Source organism: Ranitomeya imitator, chromosome 8 (genome assembly GCF_032444005.1).
Source record: "Ranitomeya imitator isolate aRanImi1 chromosome 8, aRanImi1.pri, whole genome shotgun sequence".
In the NCBI taxonomy this organism is placed as follows: Eukaryota; Metazoa; Chordata; class Amphibia; order Anura; family Dendrobatidae; genus Ranitomeya; species Ranitomeya imitator.
Genome location: NC_091289.1, coordinates 58742056 through 58763148, shown reverse-complemented (window position 1 = coordinate 58763148; position 21093 = coordinate 58742056). Strand labels below are relative to the sequence as shown.

At 42.9% G+C, this 21093-nt stretch overlaps 1 protein-coding gene across 1 annotated transcript in view; it reads left to right on the top strand.

Annotated features, from left to right (window-relative positions):
• The window catches only part of TAB1 (TGF-beta activated kinase 1 (MAP3K7) binding protein 1), an 86765-nt gene that overhangs the window by 3865 nt on the left and 61807 nt on the right, over nucleotides 1-21093 (top strand). Inside the window, exons 3-5 of the mRNA XM_069735928.1 lie at nucleotides 10672-10825; nucleotides 15558-15644; nucleotides 17944-18082. Coding sequence (XP_069592029.1) covers nucleotides 10672-10825; nucleotides 15558-15644; nucleotides 17944-18082 — 380 coding nt within the window. The remainder of the gene's footprint in view (nucleotides 1-10671; nucleotides 10826-15557; nucleotides 15645-17943; nucleotides 18083-21093) is intronic.

Below are 21093 nucleotides of genomic sequence, written 5' to 3'. Positions count from 1 at the left end.
CAGAACTTTAGTATAAGCCCTAAAACTCCTTTAGTAGCATAATTTTAGAATAAATAACTGTGAAATCACGTTAATTAATTTGTACAGGTTGGTCTTAACTTTCTCGGCCAACAGATCAGTATTGCAGAGTGGAAACTTGTCATGGACCAGTTTTTTTTTTTACCATAGAAAGTTTGAGATCCAGATGATTGTTGGCTGTCCTTGTCATATAGTTCATGCACTTTTCTTCATGAATGCCACCGCGATCAAATGCGAGTGTCAGCTCTATATGACAGCTGACACCCTGCAGCAACGCCCACGATCCGTGCTAGCACCAATTACGGACGTTTAACCCCTCTGATAACGCTGTCAATAGTCACAGCAACATCAAGGGGCATCGCATAGGGAGGGAGCTCCCTCTTTGCTCCCATTGGCACATCGATGGTCTCCGTGGTGACCCTGGACCGAAAGATGGCCGCAGGGTCACCAAGGGAGAGTGGCTTGTCATCTCATGCTCAGAGCAGGAGCTGACGCGTCTCCTCCCTGTGTGAGATATGCTGATCTAATGCTCTGCAATGCAGAAGCATTAAAGGAAAACAATGTTTTATAGTCACTTGATGTAATTTAATAAACAATTGCTGTTTTTTTTGTTTTGTTTGTTTTTTCACCACATTGCTTTTGGACTGTGTGGTCGGCTTTTCCACTTCCTTTTCCTTCAGTGTATTCCCGTCTGTCCATTTATTTTCACTCATGTCCAGTCTCTTGGTTGCAGGATCATTACTTTCACTTGATTTTCTCACTTATTAGTACAAGGAAACCCTGCTGCCATGAACATTCCTTTGTTTTTGTTTTCAATGTAGAAACATTGCAGAGTATTAGCTCAGCAGTCAGTGGAAATTTCATGTCCCATCCCATGACTGTGAAAAAAAAAAGTTATTTAATAATCGTAAAAATATATTTTTTTAAATCACAAAATAAAGAAAAAATGAAAAAACATAAATCCAATTACCGTAATACATTTATTTATTTTAAAACAAAAATAAATAAATAAAAGTACACATATTTGGTATCGCCGTGTCTGGAAAGACGCGACCTTTGTACTACCAGTAACGTGGAAGTCCCCTTTATTTTCATTAACAGATGATGGACCTAAATGGGGACTTGCTTTTTTAGTGGATTGAAGCTTTTATTGGGAACCTTATACATAACGTTTGGTATCATATTTATCCGGCGCTCTACACTGAGCACTTACTTTGAGGTTTCCATCTAAATCTCCGAGTGACATGATTCAGATGAGACCTCCGAGGGAGCCATTCACTACAATGAGGCAGCAGAGTTACTGTGTACTCCATCTGGTCTCTGTTCAGCATTGTCCTGTTCAGAAGTGCACAAAACTGTGGTCGACGGTACTTTTATGCACATCTAACAACCAGGGCCGTGGAGTCGGTAAGCCACAGTTGCGACTCCGACTCCTGGATTTTATCAGGTTCCGACTCCGACTCCTTCATAAATGGCCAATTCGTAACAATAAATTTACTGTTGTCAAATATTAACATCGTGCTTATTCAGTTTCTCACCATCATATAAGTAATCAGACCACTTAGAGCAAAAACTATATTTATTAGAATACAATTAGAATATAGCAAATAACTTTCATAAACTTTTCTAAACTCTTGTAAGTAAATATGCAATAAACACTTATGCAGTTAATAAGAACATCTAGTCTAGAGGAGGAGCTTTACTACTAAGAATTTGCAACACATTTCCACTTTCAGTTTCATACATTGTTAGTAGGGGGGTTGGGGCAGCATGAGGTTAACCAAGTATAAGATTAGATAAGGGCAGTGGAGAACAGTGACACACAAGGAGTAAAGGTACTGTCACACTAGACGATATCGCTAGCGATCCGTGACGTTGCAGCGTCCTCGCTAGCGATATCGTCCAGTGTGACAGGCAGCAGCGATCAGGCCCCTGCTGGGAGATCGCTGGTCGGGGAAGAAAGTCCAGAACTTTATTTGGTCGCTGGACTCCCCGTAGACATCGCTGAATCGGCGTGTGTGACACCGATTCAGCGATGTCTTTGCTGATAACCAGGGTAAACATCGGGTAACTAAGCGCAGGGCCGCGCTTAGTAACCCGATGTTTACCCTGGTTACCATCCTAAAAGTAAAAAAACAAACACTACATACTTACCTACAGCCGTCTGTCCTCCAGCGCTGTGCTCTGCTCTCCTCCTGCTCTGGCTGTGAGCGTCGGTCAGCCGGAATGCAGAGCGATGACGTCACCGCTCTGCTTTCTGGCTGCCCGGCGCTCACAGCCAGACCAGAGAAGCAGAGCGCCGAGGACAGACAGCGGTAGGTAAGTATGTAGTGTTTGTTTTTTTTTACTTTTTAGGATGGTAACCAGGGTAAACATCGGGTTACTAAGCGCGGCCCTGCGCTTAGTTACCCGATGTTTACCCTGGTTACCGGGGACCTCGGGATCGTTGGTCGCTGGAGAGCTGTCTGTGTGACAGCTCTCCAGCGACCAAACAGCGACGCTGCAGCGATCCGGATCGTTGTCGGTATCGCTGCAGCGTCGCTATGTGTGACGGTACCTTAAGAAATGTCTCTATCTCCAGCAGAACTGCTTATCACTGTTTATTATTATTATTATTATTTATATAGCACCATTGATTCCATGGTGCTGTACATGAGAAGGGGTTACATACAAGTTACAAATATCACATACAGTAAACAAACTAACAATGACGGACTGATACAGAGGGGCGAGGACCCTGCCCTTGCGGGCTTACATTCTACAGGATTATGGGGAAGGAGACAGTAGGTTGAGGGTTGCAGGAGCTCCGGTGTTGGTGAGGCGGTAGCTCCGGTGTTGGTGAGGCGGTAGCTCCGGTGTTGGTGAGGCGGTAGCTTCGTTGGTGATGAGGCAGCAGCGGTGTCAGTGCAGGCTGTAGGCTTTCCTGAAGAGATGAGTTTTCAGGTGTTCATAGTTTGATAGAACATATATATTTGAGTAACATTTATAAAATTCATATGAAAGTTCAATTATGAAATATTAATACATTTTTTTTTAAAGTCGGAGTCGGGACACTTCTACCGACTCCAACCAAAACTAACTCCGACTCCACAGCCCTGCTAACAACACGGGCACCAGATAATAGGTCAGACAATGCCCACAGTGCCTCCATCTGCCTCATTATAGGGATTCTGTCAGAATCACATATTTCAAAGATTTACATGGAAACCCCAGTATAAGCGCTCAGTGTAGAGCGCAGGATAAATGAGCTCCGAGCCTGATTGTGTTCATTAGTTGACAGAATGAAAAAATCAACAGCAGGTGAAGAATTGGTATACGTGATTAGACAACTTCAGGCTGATGCAATAGCAGATTTATGACAGGTTTTTATGTTTGGCTGCTGTCACACACTAAAAGATGCTTTTTTTTATATATATTTTGACAGCTATAATTGCAAGATATGGTCGATAGCCTTCTCTTATCGATTAACCAAACTCTTAATCTGAAAGAAAGCGAGGCCCCTGCCCAGGCCCTTAAAAAAGAATTAAAATTAAAAATGGTCATATACTCTGCTTCTGGCGGCCCCCGGATCCAGCCCAGGCCTTATCGATGCTCCCGGCAGCTCCCATTCCCAGTGATGCCTTGTGACAATGACCTCTGATGACGTAGCAGTGTCGCGTGATGCTACTTCATCTGGGATCATTGTCGCAAGGCTTTGCTGGGAACGGGAGTTGACGGGAGGATCGGGAAGGCTGCGGGAGCTGCCAGAAGGTGAGAATATCACGATTTTTAATTTTTTTAAGTTATTTTTAACATATCGTTTTACTATTGATGCTGCATAGGCAGCATCAATAGTAAAAAAGTTAGTCACACTTATCAAACACTATGTTTGACAAGTGTGATCAACCTGTTAATCAGTTTTCCAAGCGATGCTACAGATCGCTTGGAAAACGCTAGCATTCTGCAAGCTAATTACGCTTGCAAAACACTAGTGTTTAGCGGGAATACGCATGCTAATTCCGCATGCGTATTTCCCGCGGCAGGGAGTTGCGTAATTGCCGTGGAAATTTCCGCTTCAATTCCGCAACGTGTGCACATTGCCTAAAGCTGCGACCTGGTCATCTTTACAAGCCCTTGCGAGGTTTTTCAGGGTTCACACCGATGCCTTGTCTGATGCAGGCCTTGGAAGGAAGGTGCTGCAGTCGGCGGTTACGTACCGTCCGACCTGAGTCCGCTTCTTTTGCATTTTCTCTGTTTCCCACCCTTGGGACTGCTTTGGGACGTCCCATGGTTTCCTGTGTTCTCCAATGAAGCGATAAAGAGGGATTTTTGATACTCACAGTAAAATCTTTCTTGGAGGATTCGTTGGGGACACAGCACCCTCCCTAACTGTACCTTCGGCCTACAAGCCTTTTTTTGTTGGGTTAGTTCATATGTTGAGTTTTGGTTTCTTCTACTGCTTTAACATTAGCTGATGTGCTTTGTGACATTCGGTGGGTGTATACTGCTTGAGGAGGAGCAATTTTCCATTTTTTGCATAGTGTCAGCCTCCTAGTGACAGCAGCATACATCCATGGTTACCTGTGTCCCCCATTGAAGGCTCCAAGAAAGAGAGTTTACAGTGAGTACCAAAAATCCCTCTTTCATGAATATGAATCTTGTGTATAAAATATAGTTTTAAAGGGTTTTCTGGTTTATGTTTCTTCCTATCAAGAGCGACATTGTGTGAACCTGTTCCAGCAGCATAATATGCAGATAGAAACTTTTTTTGTTGTTTTTCTTAAGAAGCTGTTGCAGTATATTTCCGATATGGTGAAACTGATGCCAAGTTATTCCCTAAAATGGTCAGAATATCTATACTATAAAGTAAAGCCCCTTATGTGGAACAGAATGCTTTATCTTCCTGCAAACATTTCAGATCAAGAGGAGTTGAGCATCTTAATATTTATTAGAAAAATATTCAGTAAAGTTTAGAATTTAAGTTAAAAGGAGTTCTCCACCCCTGAAAAATGTATTTTATGATCCCTTCCCCTAACATGCTGTAAAATAGGAAGAAAAAAAACATGCCCTCTCACAGCTCAGGCGACAGATGAATTAAAATGTTACAGGTCATGGAAAATGGCAACACAGAGCAAAATCTGTATTTACATTTTTTTTTTACAAAATTCAAATAGTTTTGTGCCATTTAAATTAAAAAAATGCAAGTTTGGAATTGACGTAATTGCTCTGCCCAGGAGAGTCGTGTTTCTGGGTCATTTTTATCACATAGTGTATGTTGTCAAAATAAAAAACAATGTCGGAATTGCATTTTTTTTTGCACCATTTCATCCCAACTTGTAATTTTTTTTTCAGCTTTTCAGTACATTCTATGGGAAAGTGGATGGGGTTATTCAAAAATGCAACTTGCTCTGCAAAAAACAAGTCCTCACTATGTTAATTTAAGAATAAAAAAAAGTTTTGACTATTGAAAGAAGGCGAGAAAAAAGCAAAATAAAAATTGTCCATGAGGTGGAACTTATATCCTCTGGGACCTGTCCCTATCTAGAGGACCGCGATCCCGGTCCTGCCTGGGATCCATCTACCAGTGAGCGAGGTGGTGGCCGCACATGCACGGACTCTCATTCATTGCTCTGGGAGTTTCCAGTGCAGCTCAGCAAATAGTGAAGAAACATACATGGTACATAGAAACCTTTTTCTGAAAATATTGTTTGTTTGTGTTTTTTTTTAAATAAAGTTAAATAAAGATTCCAATAATGTTGATCGTAAATTATTTTTTGGGGGAAAAGATGAAACCTTACCCGTATTTCCTTCATCTAAATCTTTAACCCCTTAATCCCATATGACGTACTATCCCGTCCAGGTGACCTGGGACTTAATTCCCAGGGACGGGATAGTACGTCATATGCGATCGGCCGCGCTCACGGGGGGAGCGCGGCCGGGTGTCAGCTGCCTATCGCAGCTGACATCCGGCACTATGTGCCAGGAGCGGTCACGGTCCCGGCACATTAACCCCCGGCACACCGCGATCAAAGATGATCGCGGTGTGCCGGCGGTGCAGGGAAGCATCGCGCAGGGAGGGGGCTCCCTGCGGGCTTCCCTGAGACGATCGGTACACGGTGATGTACTCACCGTGTACCGAGCGTCTTCTCCCTGCAGTCCCCAGATCCAAAATGGCCGCCGGGCTGCATCCGGGTCCTGCAGGGAGCACTTCCGGGTCAGGATCAGGCTGCAGCTGCAGCTCTAATCCTGCCCGGCTGTATGTCAGATCACCGATCTAACAGAGTGCTGTGATCTGTATTGTCCCCCCCTGGGACAAAGTGAAAAACTAAAAAAAAAAAATTTCCACACTTGTAAAAAAAAAAAATAAAAAAAAAAAATTCCTAAATAAAGCAGAAAAAAAAAAATATTATTCCCATAAATACATTTCTTTACATAAAAAAAAAACAAAAAAACAATAAAAGTACACATATTTAGTATCGCCGCGTCCGTAACGACCCGACCTATAAAACTGGCCCACTTGTTAACCCCTTCAGTGAACACCGTAAGAAAAAAAAAAGCGAGCCAAAAAACAACGCTTTATTATCATAACGCTGAACAAAAAGTGGAATAACACGCGATCAAAAAGACGGATATAAATAACCATGGTACCTCTGAAAACGTCATCTTGTCCCGCAAAAAACGAGCTGCCATATAGCATCATAACCAAAAAAATAAAAAAGTTATAGTCCGCAGAATAAAGCGATGCCAAAATAATTATTTTTTCTATAAAATAGCTTTTATCGTATAAAAGCGCCAAAACATAAAAAAAATGATATAAATGAGGTATCGCTGTAATCGTACTGACCCGAAGAATAAAACTGCTTCATCAATTTTACCAAACGCGGAACGGTATAAACGCCTCCCCCAAAAGAAATTCATGAATTGCTGGTTTTTGGTCATTCTGCCTCACAAAAAATCGGAATAAAAAGCGATCAAAAACTGTCACATGTCCGAAAATGTAACCGATAAAAACGTCAACTTGTCCCGCAAAAAACAAGACCTCACATGACTCTGTGGACCAAAATATGGAAAAATTATAGGTCTCAAAATGTGGAGACGCAAAAACTTTTTTGCTATAAAAAGCGTCTTTTAGTGTGTGACGGCTGCCAATCATAAAATTCCGATATAAAAAACGCTATAAAAGTAAATCAAACCCCCCTTCATCACCCCCTTAGTTAGGCTAGGTTCACATTGCGTTAATGGGTTAACGCTAACGGACAGCGTTGCACGGCGAAAATGTCACAATTAACGCCGTGCAACGGGTCCGTTAGCACAACCATTGACAGCAATGTGATTTTCGGGTGTAGCGCATCGCTAGAGCGTGCCATTTTCGGCTTGCGCTAGCAAGGTGCCATTCTTTTGTGGCGCGCCTCAGACGCTGCTTGCAGCGTCCGCGGCGCGCCCGAGGTCCGATCCCCGATCTTCCAGACCAGGGACGTTAACGCGACCACTAAACACGACACCTAAAAAGACATTGCGTTAGCGCAATCCGCTAGTGCTAAACGGATTTCCCTAACGCAATGTGAACCTAGCCTTAGGAAAAATAATAAAATTTAAAAAAATGTATTTATTTCCATTTTCCCATTAGGGTTAGGGTTAGGGCTAGGGTTAGGGTTTGGATTACAATTACGGTTGGGATTAGGGTTGGGATTAGAATTAGGGGTGTGTCAGGGTTAGGTGTGTGGTTAGGGTTACAGTTGGGATTAGGGTTAGGGGTGCGTTTGGATTAGGGTTTCATTTATAATTGGGGGGTTTCCACCGTTTAGGCACATCAGGGGCTCTCCAAACGCGACATGGCGTCCGATCTCAATTCCAGCCAATTCTGCATTGAAAAAGTAAAACAGTGCTCCTTCACTTCCGAGCTCTCCCGTGCGCCCAAACAGGGGTTTACCCCAACATATGGGGTATCATCGTACTCGAGACAAATTGGACAACAACTTTTTGGGTCCAAGTTCTCTTGTTATCCTTGGGAAAATAAAAATTTGGGGGGCTAAAAATCATTTTTGTGGGAAAAAAAAGGATTTTTTATTTTCACGGCTCTGCGTTGTAAACTGTAGTGAAACACTTGGGGGTTCAAAGTTTTCACAACACATCTAGATAAGTTCCGTGGGAGGTCTAGTTTCCAATATGGTGTCACTTGTGAGGGGTTCCAATGTTTAGGCACATCAGGGGCTCTCCAAACGCAACATGGCGTCCCATCTCAATTCCAGTCAATTTTGCATTGAAAAGTCAAATGGCGCTCCTTTCCTTCCGAGCTCTGCCATGCGCCCAAACAGTGGTTTACCCCCACATATGGGGTATCGTCGCACTCAGGACAAATTGCACAACAACTTTTGTGGTCTAATTTCTTCTCTTACCCTTGGGAAAATAAAAAATTGGTGGCGAAAAGATTATTTTTGTGAAAAAATATGATTTTTTATTTTTACGGCTCTGCATTATAAACTTCTGTGAAGCACTTGTTGGGTCAAAGTGCTCACCACACCTCTAGATAAGTTCCTTAAGGGGTCTACTTTCCAAAATGGTGTCACTTGTGGGGATTTCAATGTTTAGGCACATCAGGGGCTCTCCAAACGCAACATGGCATCCCATCTCAATTCCAGTCAATTTTGCATTGAAAAGTAAAATGGCGCTCCTTCCCTTCCGAGCTCTGCCATACGCCCAAACAATGGTTTACACCCATATATGGGGTATCAGCGTACTCAGTACAGATTGTACAACAATGTTTGGCATCCATTTTATCCTGTTACCCTTGGTAAAATAAAACAAATTGGAGCTGAAATAAATTTTGTGTGAAAAAAAGTTAAATATTCATTTTTATTTAAACATTCCAAAAATTCCTGTGAAACCCCTGAAGGGTTAATAAACTTCTTGAATGTGGTTTTGAGCACCTTGAGGGGTGTAGTTTTTAGAATGGTGTCACACTTGGGTATTTTCTATCATATAGACCCCTCAAAATGACATCAAATGAGATGTGGTCCCTAAAAAAAAATGGTGTTGTAAAAATGAGAAATTGCTGGTCAACTTTTAACCCTTATAACTCCCTAACAAAAAAAAATTTTGGTTCCAAAATTATGCTGATGTAAGGTAGACATGTGGGAAATGTTACTTATTAAGTATTTTGCGTGACATATCTCTGTGATTTAAGGGCATAAAAATTAAAAGTTGGAAAATTGCGAAATTTTCTAAATTTTCGCCAAATTTCCGTTGTTTTCACAAATAAACGCAAGTTATATCGAATAAATGTTACCACTAAAATGAAGTACAATATGTCACGAGAAAACAATGTCAGAATCGCCAAGATCCGTTGAAGCGTTCCAGAGTTATAACCTCATAAAGGGACAGTGGTCAGAATTGTAAAAATTGGCCCGGTCATTAACGTGCAAACCACCCTCGGGGCTTAAGGGGTTAAAACAAAGCACAGCAAAAGGACACAAAATTAATTAAAAAAAACAGCAGAAATAAAGAAACGACCATCTGCTGAATTTCCTAGGTGTGAGTGGCCATTCCTCAGTATTTTGCACCCGTGCTGCCTTCACCTTCTTCATGGAGGCTGCTGCGTCCTGTAGTGCATTAGCAATGTGACCTGTTGGGAAATAAGGCTGCCTTTTTTTCTACTATGTTTTTTTATCTAATTTTCTGCTCTTGGCTCAGAGGTTGTTTTTTTGCTGCCTTTTTTGTATGAACATGAATAAAGTTAGCTGACAGTTGCTGATAAGGATCTCTCCTCAGCCCTGGGCCATTAGTGAACAGAGATTTAAAGGTAATGTGGCGGCAGGTTTTTACTATGTGTTCTGAGAGCAGCATGGCGTAGGAACAGAGACACTGATTCCAGAGATGTCACTTACTGCACTGTGTGTTCAGGTTCAATAACTTCAGTGTTTGCACAGCAGGAGATTATCACTAGATGACTGACAGCCTTGTGCTTGCTGGCCCAATCCCTCTCCAGCACTGATTAGCGGACTTTTGTCACTATCCAATGTACACAGAAAGCTGCCGATTGGTGGTGTGGATGGGGTTATACATGGCTCAACAACTCAGCTCTGCTAAATCCGCATCAGAGAAAGCCGATTCTATAACAACTGCTGCACCCAGTAAACTAAGTGACACATCGCTGGAATCAGGATCTCCGCTCCTACATTATGCTCCTGTCAAATTGCATAGCAAAAACCTGATGGTAGATTTCTTTTAAATGAATAAAATAAAGGTAATTCACCATTAGACTAATCTGACAGCTGGTTCTAGGTGATAGATTTCCATCTTTGCTCCCCTTAGTATTCAGCCCTGTGGGGTCTGTCAGTGACGGACTGAGTGCACATAGTTAGCCATTACAGTCTGTCCTTTGCACACATAAATTTGGCGTAATTCCCCCGTTATTACACGCTGTGTGCAAGCTGACAGCATGCTCAACATGACAGATTCACTTTAATAACTGGCTTTGATCAGTAGATCTTTTATACATTGTGACTCACATAAAAGCCTGTTACTGATACCATAATTTGTAATCTACTTTTTTATTTTTAGAGGGATATATTTATCTGTTCCCAGGGCAGATTGATAGAGCTGCAGATTTTTTTCTGCTCTTTGCCAGATGCTAGTTTCTTTTAATATTGCAGCATTTGCTGTCTTTTTTTACAGAGGAGAGAATAATATATATCTCTACGGCGTGTTCAATGGCTACGACGGCACCAGAGCCACGAATTTTGTCGGCCAGAGGTTGGCAGCTGAGCTTCTCTTGGGGCAGGTGCATGCCGATGTCACGGACGGAGAGGTGCAGAGAATGTTGTTGCAGGTTAGTGGTTGATTTTATTGAACTGAGCAGAGGATTAATTTAAGAGGTTCCTCACCTAATCCTATAGCGGCTGTATGTTCTTACTTGTACTGTGGCCACAAACTGCAGAAGACCAACTGGAGTCGCGCTGATGAAGGTGAAGATGACGGCAGGTAGGTATAAAACTATGGGCAGAGATCTTATATTAGAAGCACCACTCCAGCACTGGGAAAAGTACGCTATAGTGATGCTTTATGGGCATAACATGCATCTTAGGGTGCATTTCCACTGGCTGATAGCACATATGTTCCCTAGGAACGTCGATTTCCGATTATCAATCTTTCTTGTCAGGCTGCCAATCAACCAGCAAACGAGCAAAATGCTTTCACTGTTTGAAATCATAAGCTTCCCTGTACATTGTCCTGTGTAATATAACCAGAATATGTGCTGCCGAGAACAGCGATATGCTACACGATGAATGTCACTTGTGCTTAGTAGTGCTGTCGTGCCTGTCTAAACAGGCTATAATTCGATCATCTTCTATGTAACTGCTTTGTTGTCATTTCACAGCCACAAATTGACTGGTGTAAATATACCCTAAGGCCGGTTCCACACGTCCTTATATTTCCGGTACCAGCTATATCCGTGTGTGTAATACTTGTGGCACACGTGTGCCGCATCAGGAAGCAGCGGTACAGTTAGCGCTGTTCCCCGGCGCCGGGTGCTAAAGACTGCTCTCATCATTTTCCCCTGCTCTGCTGTGATCAGCGCAAGCAGGGGAGAATGATGAGAGTTGTATTCAAGTGATAACAATGACAGCAGGCGGCTACTGATGGGACCATTACTCCCATCAGCCTACACCTGCTGCCGCTAATAGTAGTGACAGCATTAGCGGCTGATGGGATATTCTTCACTCGCCGACTGCTTTATAAATAAAAAAATTAAAAATTTTGTGTCTGTTCCCCTGTATTTTCTATAACCAGCCCGGCAAAACTCACAGCTGGGGGCTGCAACACTCAGCTGTCAGCTTCAGCAAGGCTGGTTATCAAGAATAGAGGGATCCCCCCTCTGTTTTTTTAAATTATTTAAATAAATAATAATAAAAAAAAGGACATGGGGTCCCCCCTATTTTTGACAACCAGCTTTTCTAAAGCAGACACCTGGGGGCTGATATTCTCAGGTTGGGAAGGGGCCAAGGATATTGACCGCCCCTTCTACAGCCTAAAAATAGCAGCCCAGAAAAGGCACATCTCAGATGCGCCTTTTCTGGCGCTTTGCCCACCTCTACCCACTTGCCCTGTGTGGAGTTGATGTCACCTTTGTATTGTCTGCTGACATCAAGCCCACGGCTTAATAATGGAGAAGCTACTATGAGGCACCTATCCATTACTAAATATATATACCAAGAGTTTGGACACACCTTCTCATTTAAAGATTTTTCTGCATTTTCATGACTATGAAAATTGTACATTCACACTGAAGGCATCAAAACTATGAATTAACACATGTGGAATTATATACTTAACAAAAATGTGTGAAACAACTGAAATTATGTCTTATATTCTAGGTTCTTCAAAGTAGCCACTTTTTGCTTTGATGACTGCTTTGCACACTCTTGGCATTCTCTTGATGAGCTTCAAGAGGTAGTCACCGGGAATGGTCTTTCAACAATCTTGAAGGAGTTCCCAGACATGCTTAGCACTTGTTGGCCCTTTTGCCTTCACTCTGCGGTCCAGCTCACCCCAAACCATCTCAATTGGATTTAGGTCTGGTGACTGTGGAGGCCAGGTCATCTGGTGTAGCACCCCATCATTCTCCCTCTTGGTCAAATAGCCCTTACACAGCCTGGAGGTGTGTTTGGGGTCATTGTCCTGTTGAAAAATAAATGATGGTCCAACTAAACGCAAATCGGATGGAATAGCATGCCGCTGCAAGATCCTGTGGTAGCCATGCTGGTTCAGTATGCCTTCAATTTTGAATAAATCCCCAACCGTGTCACCAGCAGAGCACCCCCACACCATCACACCTCCTTCTCCATGCTTCACGGTGGGAACCAGGCATGTAGAGTCCATCCGTTCACCTTTTCTGCATCGCACAAAGACGCGGTGGTTGGAACCAAAGATCTCAAATTTGGACTCGGATCAGACCAAAGCACAGATTTCCACTGGTCTAATGTCCATTCCTTGTGTTTTTTTAGCCCAAACAAGTCTCTTCTGCTTGTTGCCTGTCTTTGGCAGTGGTTTCCTAGCAGCTATTTTACCATTAAGGCCTGCTGCACAAAGTCTCCTCTTAACAGTTGTTGTAGAGATGTCTGCTGCTAGAACTCTGTGTGACATTGACCTGGTCTCTAATCTGAGCTGCTGTTAACCTGCGATTTCTAAGGCTGGTGACTCGGAAAAACTTATCCTCAGAAGCAGAGGTGACTCTTGGTCTTCCTTTCCTGGGGCGATCCTCATGTGAGCCAGTTTCTTTGTAGCACTTGATGGTTTTTGCCACTGCACTTGGGGACACTTTCAAAGTTTGCCCAATTTTTCGGACTGACTGACCTTCATTTCTTAAAGTAATGATGGGCAATTACTTAGCTGCTTTTTTCTTGCCATAATTCAAATTCTAACAGTCTATTCAGTAGGACTATCAGGTGTGTATCCACCAGACTTCTGCACAACACAACTGATGGTCCCAACCCCATTTATAAGGCAAGAAATCACACTTATTAAACCTGACAGGGCACACCTGTGAAGTGAAAACCATTCCCGGTGACAACCTCTTGAAGCTCATCAAGAGAATGCCAAGAGTGTGCAAAGCAGTCATCAAAGCAAAAGGTGGCTACTTTGAAGAACCTAGAATATAAGACATAATTTCAGTTGTTTCACACTTTTTTGTTAAGTATATAATTCCACATGTGTTAATTCATAGTTTTGATGCCTTCAGTGTGAATGTACAATTTTCATAGTCATGAAAATACAGAAAAATCTTTAAATGAGGTGTGTCCAAACTTTTGGTCTGTACTGTGTGTATATATATTTATATATATATTTTTTTAGTAAAGACACGGGAAGAATATTGTCTTTTATTTGAAATTTAACGAAGCACAGTTTTCCATTTTTAATATAAAAATAACAAACAGTTACACATACCTAGCACCTAATTTTATTGAAATTTATTGAATCCCTCGTCTCCTGTAATTAAATAAAAAAATTAACAAAACAACAATAACACTCACCAGTCCGTCATTCTGTCCCATGCCGTAATCCATGTCTGGGGGATAAATAGTTTTCAACCTGGATGGTGCCAAGATGCGACCATCCACGCTGAGAACCACTGGTGAATGAGCTGCTGCGAGTGCAGCATCAGAGACCAGTGGTGACATCATTGTGGTTACTGCCGGTCAGTGAGGCTGCGTTCCCATCAGGACTGAACTGCGGTGACTGCAGAACCTGAGAATACCAGCCCCAGCTGTCTGCTTTATCAAGGCTGGTTGTCAAAAATGGGGGGCCCCACTCTGGTTTTTGTAAATTATTTATTTAAAAAAAAGTGTGGACCCCTCTATTCTTGATAACCAACTTTGCTGAAGCCGATAGCTGAGGGTTGCAGCCCCCAGCAGTGAGTTTTGCCTGGCTGGTTATAGAAAATACAAGGGAAACCCACAATACAATTTTTTTATTTATTTATAGCACAGGCGCCGGCTGATGAATACTCCCATCAGCCAATCCTGCTGTCACTGTTATTAGCGGCAGCAGGTGTAGGCTGATGGGAGTAACGGTCCCATCAACCGTTATCTTCTGTCATTGTTACCACTTGAATATAACTCTCATCATTCTCCCCTGCTCGCCCCAATCGCAGGCAGAGCAGAGGAGAATGATGAGTCATCTTCATCACCCGGTACCAGGCAACAGCACTTACTCTACCGCTGCTTCTCAGGCACCGGGACATGTCACACAGATGACATCCCTGTGTGTCATCCGTGTGCGGGAGGTTTTGTGGCCCATGCTGCCAGTAAAAAATGGACATGTCTACGTGTGGTTCACATGGACACAGGGTGCGTGGAAACATGCTGACATGTGTACAGACCCATTCTGGGTCTACATGTGTAAGTGTCTCCGGTACGTGTGAAAACTGTCACCACCGTGCTGGACACACTAACGTGTGAAACCAGCCTTAGATATAAAGTTTGTTTGGATCCATGAAGGAGGAATCTGTGCATGTGCAAATGCTTCAGTGCTTTCAAGAAATCAAAGTTTTAACAAGTGGTAAGCTCTGGAAATGGCTTCTACATGGCAGCTCCCTTCCTGAACCCCTTGGCCTGTCCGCTTGATTGACAGATCTCTCACTATGCAGAAATAAAGAACAGATCTCTCAATCAACTGGCAATGGTAATACCTAAGAAAGCTGCCAAGCAGGCATTGTTCCAGACCTCAGCACTTAATAGAACTATGATTTTAATGTAATGGTACCTTTCACTTAATCATGCCCATCGTTATGCGCCCAAGTTCCCTTTCAGGAAAAATAAAATATCAGGTCCACATTAAGTTACTATTCTGTCTGAGGGATTGTGATCTTTCTTGTTAGAAGGGTTATTATAGATGCTAGATACACTGTTTAATCTCATGCGAACCTTCAGAAGGTGACTCTCCTCTGACATACCCTTTCATGTAATTGTTGTATATGTGATTATTTCCATTATAACTTAAGAGTGATGGTAATCGGCTGCATAGCAATCTTGCATTTCATCTTCCTTAATTGTGTCATTTAGGCATTTGATGTGGTTGAAAGAAGTTTTCTTGATTCCATAGATGATTCCTTAGCAGAAAAAGCGAGCCTCCTGTCTCAGCTGCCAGAGGTAAGTCTCTCATTCTGAATAATGCAGACATGTTTATTTTCCAGGTATTTTATTGATACATTCAGAAATATTTCAGTAGGTTGCTCGACCCTTCAAACAATCGGTGTCTGTGATTAGTTTAATAACAAGGTTCACATTTCTAGCTACAAATTCTCAAGTTCTGTTGGCCAATTTGTGTGTAGTTTATAAAGCGTTATTTACATACGGCAAGGGTCATTTAAAACTGCCATAACCTGTCTTCATTCTTCAGGTAGATGGCTATACACATTAGTTTAACCACTTCACCACGAAGCCTGTTTTCACCCTCCTGATCAGACCAATTTTTTTCAATTCTGACCACTGTCACTTTATGAGGTTACTTTACATCACCGCAATTTTTTAAACATTTTTTTAGGCAGTTATAAGGGTTAACAGTTTTTGTCCGGCGAGTTCTCATTTTTACAACAAAATTTACAAAACCATTTTTTTGTGGACCACATTACATTTGAAGTGAATTTGAGGGGTCTATATGACAGAAAATACCCAAAAGTGACACCATTCTAAAAACTGCACCCCTCAAGGTGCTCCAAACCCACATTCAAAAAGTTTATTAACCCTTCAGGTGCTTCACAGGAATTAATGGAATGTAGAAGGAAAAAATAAACAATTTACCTTTTTTTTTACAAAAAATTACCATTTAGACCCAATTATTTTTATGTTCATAAAGGTAATTGGAGAAATTGCATGATGCAATTTCCCCTGAGCTTGCTGATAATCCATATTTGAGGAAAAACTACTGTGTGGGCTCACGGCAAGGCTCGGAAGGGAAGAAGCATCATTTTGACTTTTTGAACGTAAAATTTGCTGAAATAATTAGTGGACGTCATGTCATATTTGGAGAGCCCCTGATGTACCTAAACAGTGGAAACCCCACACAAGTGATGACATTTTGGAAATTAGACCACTCAGGGAACTTATCTAGATGTGTATTGAGTACCTTAAAGCTCCTATCCTGTATTCACAGGCAGACGGCAGTGACCGGCGAGCACGGAGCGATGTGTCATGGCTCGCTCAGTGCACATACGCTGCTCGGCAGACGGCAGTGACCGCCGAGCACGGAGCGATGTGTCATGGCTCGCTCAGTGCACATACGCTGCTCGGCAGACGGCAGTGACCGGCGAGCACGGAGCGATGTGTCATGGCTCGCTCAGTGCACATACGCTGCTCGGCAGACGGCAGTGACCGCCGAGCACGGAGCGATGTGTCATGGCTCGCTCAGTGCACATACGCTGCTCGGCAGACGGCAGTGACCGCCGAGCACGGAGCGATGTGTCATGGCTCGCTCAGTGCACATACGCTGTTCGGCAGACGGCAGTGACCGCCGAGCACGGAGCGATGTGTCATGGCTCGCTCAGTGCACATACGCTGCTCGGCAGACGGCAGTGACCGCCGAGCACGGAGCGATGTGTCATGGCTCGCTCAGTGCACATACGCTGCTCGGCAGACGGCAGTGACCGGCGAGCACGGAGCGATGTGTCATGGCTCGCTCAGTGCACATACGCTGCTCGGCAGACGGCAGTGACCGCCGAGCACGGAGCGATGTGTCATGGCTCGCTCAGTGCACATACGCTGCTCGGCAGACGGCAGTGACCGCCGAGCACGGAGCGATGTGTCATGGCTCGCTCAGTGCACATACGCTGCTCGGCAGACGGCAGTGACCGCCGAGCACGGAGCGATGTGTCATGGCTCGCTCAGTGCACATACGCTGCTCGGCAGACGGCAGTGACCGCCGAGCACGGAGCGATGTGTCATGGCTCGCTCAGTGCACATACGCTGCTCGGCAGACGGCAGTGACCGCCGAGCACGGAGCGATGTGTCATGGCTCGCTCAGTGCACATACGCTGTTCGGCAGACGGCATTGACCGGCGAGCACGGAGCGTTGTGTCATGGCTCGCTCAGTGCACGTACTCTGCTATGGCTCCTGGCAGCTTCAGTCCTGTTTATACACAGGATAAGGCACCGCCCAGAACGATCTTTTGTGCTGTGGAGAAGATCATCTCACCCTACAAACAAGCATTTTTCACCTTTTATGTGTTCGGCTGCCTGATTACACTGAAAGATCATTGTAAAACGAGCATTAACATCGCCTACTCATAGTTGTCTTTCATTGTAAAGTATTTCTGCCAATTATCGGTAACATGCTAATGTCCATATATTTCAGCATAGAAGTAATTGAAAACATTAGTGTAAATAAAATATTGTCAGTATATTAATTGCCTCCGCTCCTCCTCATTTACCCTTTCTTCTCTGTGTGCTGTAGGGTGCGGTACTTCAGCAGCTTCCTAGCCAGTACCAGAAAATTGTAGACCGACTTACCAGCCTAGAAAAGGAGATTTATGGGGGCGCAATGGTCATCGTGGTGTTAATTGTGAACAACAAACTTTACGTGGCTAATGTCGGTATGTAACGCAGTAACTCTTATCAGATATTGTAATGTTACAGACGCCGACACGTTTCTTTATAAAAGGTTTATACTTTCTGAATTGACACCAATATTTTTATGGGTTTTATTTCTTAGACTGTGCAGACCCTATACCCAATGTAAGCTATGGTGTAAGTGACATTGTCTGCAGGCCAGAGATTCCCTGTAGCCAGGGTGCTGAGGACACGATCTGTGTGTTCTGTGCTTGGTCATGTACTACCCCTGGCAAAAATTATGGAATCACCGGCCTTGGAGGATGTTCATTCAGTTGTTTCATTTTGTAGAAAAAAAGCAAATCACAGACATGGCACAAAACTAAAGTCATTTCAAATGGCAACTTTCTGGCTTTAAGAAACACTAAAAGAAATCAAGAACAAAAAATGTGATACTCAGTAATGGTTACTTTTTTAACCAAGCATAGGGGAAAAATTATGGAGTCACTCAATTATGAGGGGAAAAAATTACGGAACCACCCTGTAAATCCCAAAACTAACACCTGCATCAAATTAGATCTGCTCGTTAGTCTGCATCTAAAAAGGAGTGATCACACCTTGGAGAGCTGTCGCACCAAGTGGACTGACATGAATCATGGCTCCAACACGAGAGATGTCAATTGAAACAAAGGAGAGGATCATCAAACTCTTAAAAGAGGGTAAATCATCAAGCAATGTTGTACAAGATGTTGGTTTCTCACATTCAGCTGTATCTAAAATCTGGACCAAATACAAACAACATGGGAAGGTTGTTAAAGGCAAACATACTGGTAGACCAAGGAAGACATCAAAGCGTCAAGACTGGAAACTTCAAGAAATATGTCTCCAAAACTGGAAACTGGAGTCAATGTCTGTGACCGAACTGTAAGAAACCGCCTAAAGGAAATGGGATTTACATACAGAAAAGGTAAATGAAAGCCATCATTAACACCTAAACAGAAAAAAACAAGGTTACAATGGACTAAGGAAAAGCAATCGTGGACTGTGGATGACTGGATGAAAGTCATATTCAGTAATGAATTGCGAATCTGCATTAGGCAAGGTGATGATGCTGGAACCTTTGTTTGGCGCTGTTCCAATGAGATTTATATAGATGACTGCCTGAGGAGAACATGCAAATTTCCACAGTCATTGATGATATGGGGCTGCATGTCAGGTAAAGGCACTGGGGAGATGGCTGTCATTACATCTTCAATAAATGCACAAGTTTATGTTGATATTTTGGACACTTTTCTTATCCCATCAATTGAAAGGATGTTTGGGGATGATGAAATCATTTTTCAAGATGATAATGCATCCTGCCATAGAACAAAAACTGTGAAAACATTCCTTGAAAAAAGACACATAAGGTCAATGTCATGGCCTGCAAATAGTCCGGATCTCAATCCAATTGAAAATCTTTGGTGGAAGTTGATGAAAATGGTCCATGACAAGGCTCCAACCTGCAAAGCTGATCTGGTAACAGCAATCAGAGAAAGCTGGAGCCAGACTGATGAAGAGTCCTGTGTGACACTCAGTAAGTCCAGGCCTCAGAGACAGCAAGCTGTTATAAAAGCCAGAGGTGGTGCAACAAAATAATAGTGATGTTTTGGAGTGTTTTTTTTGTTTCTTTTTCATGATTCCATAATTTTTTCCTCAGAATTGAGTGATTACATAATGTTTCCTCTATGCTTGGTTAAAAAAGTAACCATTACTGTCTACCACATGTTTTGTTCTTGATTTATTTTAGTGTTTCTTAAAGCCTGAAAGTTGTCATTTGAAATGACTTTAGTTTTGTGCCAGGTCTGTGATCTGCTTTTTTTCTACAAAATTAAACAACTGAATGAACATCCTCCAAGGCCGGTGATTCCATAATTTTTGCCAGGGGTTGTATATATGTGATTTTATAGACTGTCACCATTACTGTGTATACGGACAGCAGATGACACACATCATGTTTTCCCTGCTAGACTTCACCATAATTGTGGAAAATATTCTACTTCTATCACCTTGTGCAGCACAGCACAGGTTAATACATGTGGTTTTGCTGCTACTAATATTTATACTTCTAATTTAACCCTTTATAGAGAATTATTTCGTTTTCATGCTGCTCTGCCTGCGAGGGGGGCATAAAGTAGTGACAGGGATGCTGATTCCAGTGCTTTCTTAATTAAATGTTACTGTACAGCAGCAGCTAAGATAGTTTTCGGCTCCTTTTAATACAAACTAATTTATGTTGAATATATTTTAATAATATTTGTGATTTTATTTTTGTATTTTGCATAACAGTAATATATAAATAACTCCTCCTATATAAACAACATTCACTATAGGGAGCGTCAACCCTCCCTGCACAGTAACCTCTGCACAGATCACAGAGCATGCCTAGAACAAGTCCGTGAAAATCTACAGACCAGTGATTCCTACTGACGTGGCTGCTGTAAAGCATGGCACTGACCGCTGCTAACAAAAGCTGAGTCGTAATGGCTGCTCCCATAATGATGGACTGGAAAGAGAAATCAGAACGTTTCCATGCTCCTCACTTGCTCCTGAGTCGTTAGCTATTTAGTGTACAGGAGAGCTGTGCGATGTGAGGGAGGCTGCAGTAACCAGCGCAGGAGGAGACTGCTATATACTAATAGAATACTAATACTTACTGAAGTGCCAGAAATCATGTCCTCAGCACCTCTGGTAAAATGGCCAGCCTCTGAGATGATTAAAAGATTCACAGGTCCTTGGTCAGGCGGCCACATTGGTAGTCAGTGGCTGCAAGACCAGAGTCCTGCAAACCTCCTCCTATCCTCCTCCTCCCTGATGCGTCCTGTGATTTGTAGGTCTAGCACCTCGTCATTGTTGCAGTCCACATGACATCACCCTGGGCCAACCAATCAAAGGGGGCACCAGGGATGCTGGCAGTGCTCCGGTCCAGTGGCCATGGTCTACCAATATGGCCACAGGATCAGGGTCCTGCAAATCTTTTGATCATCGCTACCAACCTCTTTAATGCAGGATTTGG